General features: G+C 44.8%; 1 protein-coding gene across 1 annotated transcript; it reads right to left on the reverse strand.

The window, feature by feature from the left end:
* Positions 1-753: 753 nt before the first annotated feature.
* Positions 754-3,245, reverse strand: LOC139021463 (ubiquitin carboxyl-terminal hydrolase 16-like). The gene has a single exon (XM_070431845.1). It carries the CDS (start codon positions 3,235-3,237, stop codon positions 763-765), a length of 2,475 nt encoding a protein of 824 aa, XP_070287946.1. The 5' UTR covers positions 3,238-3,245; the 3' UTR covers positions 754-762.
* Between the last annotated feature and the right edge of the window lie 200 nt (positions 3,246-3,445).

Below are 3,445 nucleotides of genomic sequence, written 5' to 3' on the forward strand. Positions count from 1 at the left end.
AGCATTTTTTTGTTGGAAAATTTTCAAATTTTATATTTTTGGTATTCTGAAGGACTTTTAGAAGCACTATGGCTGACAGGGTCCCAGTTAAGCTCTACGCATGTTAAAAAGTGACACCTCTTCAGTAACTTCATAGTCCAGGGTTCCTGTCATCAAAGAAATTCCTAGAGAAACTCCCAGGACTGTTGACAGGCTTGGTAAAGGGAATGGACTGGGCGAACAGTTTGCAGGCTCCCGCGACACGCTGGTGTTGAGGGGAGCTGGTGCCTGGTGCCTGGGGCCAGTTAATTGCAGTTAGCCTGCACGCAGCCGTGCCCACTGTGGCATCAGTGTTAAAGACACGCTTCTGCCTATCACATACCACTGCCAATACCAAATACCTATGTTCATAAAGTTAACACATGTAGTGAAGTTTCCTTAGCCAGTCAAATGGTACTTGGTGGAGTTAAGTGGTGGGGGTAAGTCAACACAATTCACCATCTTTCTTGTGAGTAATAAAACAAGTGTTGAGGTAAGTCAGTTTATTGATGTGCTGTAACCACCACGGACACATTAACCAGAGGACTTGATTCAGAATCCATCCAGAACCTGGGAGCAGGCAGGAACACCATGATGACAGATGACAGGACAAAACTGTGGTCAATCTGCAGGTGTTTCCTTCAATATTTCGGCAAGTGATTTCTCCTGGTGTGGACGTAATTTACCGTGAACATGATTTAGTTACTCTTCACTTGTTTATTATTATCAAGCTGTTATAAAAACTTAGAGAATTCTCTCATAAAACAGGAGGTACGCCTGTGAGTTCAGGACTTTCGCTGTAGGCACAGCTTGCACGTGGCTGTCGCTGATGTGAAACCACTGCCCTTCGGTTGATTCCATTTCAAAATCTTGGGGGACATCCCCGCGGAGAACAAAGTCAGACAGACGACTGTTTGCCATTCTCGCCTTGGTGTAGGCAGTGTAGTGCCCGGACATCAAGGTACCACTGTGCTCCACGACTCCGTACAGCGAGTACATCGCCCTGGTGCTTTCTTCAGCCATATTCTTACATTTAGCAGTACAAAAAGGAGCCAAATCTAAGATCTCCGGAAATTTTATGTGTTTGTTAATTTTGTGTAGGTTAAAACCAGCCTGCTGAAATCGCTTCAAATGAAGGGTGAGAACAGGAGGAGGGAGAGAAATCAACACCTGCTTTTTGGCATTGGTGTAAACACGTTTCTTTTCACCCTTTAGGTTTGCGTTTGGTGCACTACACTGTCTCCGGGTGCACACTTCACACAGCAGCTTGTTGGCATCTCGGAGCTTCTCGTTCTGGGTGAACTGGTATAAGCAGTGCTGGATGGAGCACTTGTCAGCACTGGACGCGTCCCTGTTCGCAAGGGTACAGAAGGCAGTTTCTGGATCTTGGCCCACACACTCGTACAGCGTGGTCCCAGGAGCGGGGCTGCCATTCAGAATTTCCAGACGTATGTTGTCAGGGTGAAGAGCAGCATCCAAGTGCAGGTTCTGGAAACCCCTAGAAATGTCCACTTCCCCACCGCCCCCCCAATCCAGGCAGGCACCGTTCAAACTCCCAGGACAGTCAGTGGGAGAAGATGACAAAACCTCCACGTCATTATCCACGCTGACACTTCTCACATCTACGTCCTCTGTGGATTTTTGATTGTCAGTTACATTTTCTATCACTTTCTCTTGGCCATTCAAGTCATTCTGATTAACACAATATTCTTCATTTACAACTTCCTCTTGTGAGATATGGTCGGATTTAATATCCACTTCTCCCTGAACTGACATTTCAGCCTCACACTCATTATCTTCAAGATGGTTAGCACAGACATCATTGAAATGAAAAACTTTTCCTTGAATTTTTTGTTGCCTTCGCTGGTTCTTGGCCTGCTTTTTGGCTTGCTTCTTTGCTTTTTTCTGCAAGTGCTTGCTTATTCCTGATGGAATATCATTTCTCTCTTTTATGTAAGTGTAATTATCTTTTTCTTCCTCACTGTCTTTATCTTTGTTCTCCATTGTCTTTTTCAGATTTTTATCATTTATACTTTCCTTACTACTCTGATCATCTAAAACTGGTAGAGACAAGTCAAGGAAAGACTCATGAACCAAGGAGACCGTTCTGCACTCGTCACACATGATCGTGCTGGTGAGCTCCCCACCGAAGATGCGGTCCACAAAACTCGGCACTGATTTTTTCTTCTCATAATCTTTAACTTTACTTTTCAGTTCTTCATCCAATTTTTCAGTAGAATTACCAAATGCTTTAAGAACTCCTTTACTCACTCTTTGGTGTTCTTCTTCCCTCATCCCATCCAGTAAGTACCAGAGCAGCTCCTGGCTGTCTTGTTGCTGATAGCCTTCGAAGTGCACTGCTTTCTTACAGACCTGGGAGAAGAGTTCCTTAGGTGTCACAATTCCTTTTGAGGTCTCTTGCATCTCACTGAGAAACTGGCTCATGGCCAAAGTAAGAGGGCCCGGAGGCTCAAGGTGAATTTCCAAGGGCTCTGTGAGTGACAAGTCAGGTGGTTCCATTTTTACGACGGTTCCGGACATTTTTACCTCTTCCAGTAGTTCTCTTAGCACTGGTGTTTGTGACAAATTCTGCACAACTGCATTGAAGAAACACGTGTTCCCCAAATTACTGAGTCCTTTCACAGTTATTTGAGAAGTATAATTCATGGAAGTTTCTTTAGCCATGTTTTCCTTTTTCTCTCTCTCTTGTTCATTTTTACTCTCCTTTTCTAATTTTTTCTTTTCAAGTTCAATGCTACCATTACCTTTTGCTGATTCTGGAGCTGTAGGATGGGCTTGTTTCCTAACATAATCAACCACCTGACCCAATCGCTTTGAACTACAATACTGGACCTCATCATCACATAGGTAACACCAGACACTCCAGTTGTCCAAACTGAGCACCAGACAGTGGGGCTCGGACCTCGGCGCCTGGTAGTGCTTCAGAGCGTGCTGCTCCTGCGAGTTCCCGCCGCAGCCCTGATGGCCACATTTAAGACACAGCCAAACGGAAGGGTTTTCTTCTGTTTCTTCTTCAGATTTGTCTTTCACTTCATTGTCTGTCTCACAATCTTGGCAAATATTCCATCCCACATTCACTAAAGCCTTTTTCAGAATACTTTGTTCCAGTCCTTTTCTAATGTGTCTGCACACAGGTTCTAAAGATTTAGAAGAATCATCAACTGGAACAATTTTTCCCTTTATCCGTTTCTTCCCCATGTTGGCACTTTATGGATTACTTCCTGATACAAAATAATAAACTAGGAGAACCCTGTTTGGGCGCCAATTGTTGGGGTCCAACCCCAGCAGGTCCAGAGGTCCCCAAAGGTGTGGACAGAATCGGCGAAGAAGGAATGACACGGAGACAGCGTTCAGTTGATCAGCAGCCTAGCCAGGTTCTCTAGCCAGGATCTCCAGGCAGGTTCTG

This window comes from Myotis yumanensis, unplaced genomic scaffold, assembly GCF_028538775.1.
Source record: "Myotis yumanensis isolate MYYU_CA2020_CCGP unplaced genomic scaffold, mMyoYum1.0.hap1 SCAF_13, whole genome shotgun sequence".
Taxonomy (NCBI): domain Eukaryota; kingdom Metazoa; phylum Chordata; class Mammalia; order Chiroptera; family Vespertilionidae; genus Myotis; species Myotis yumanensis.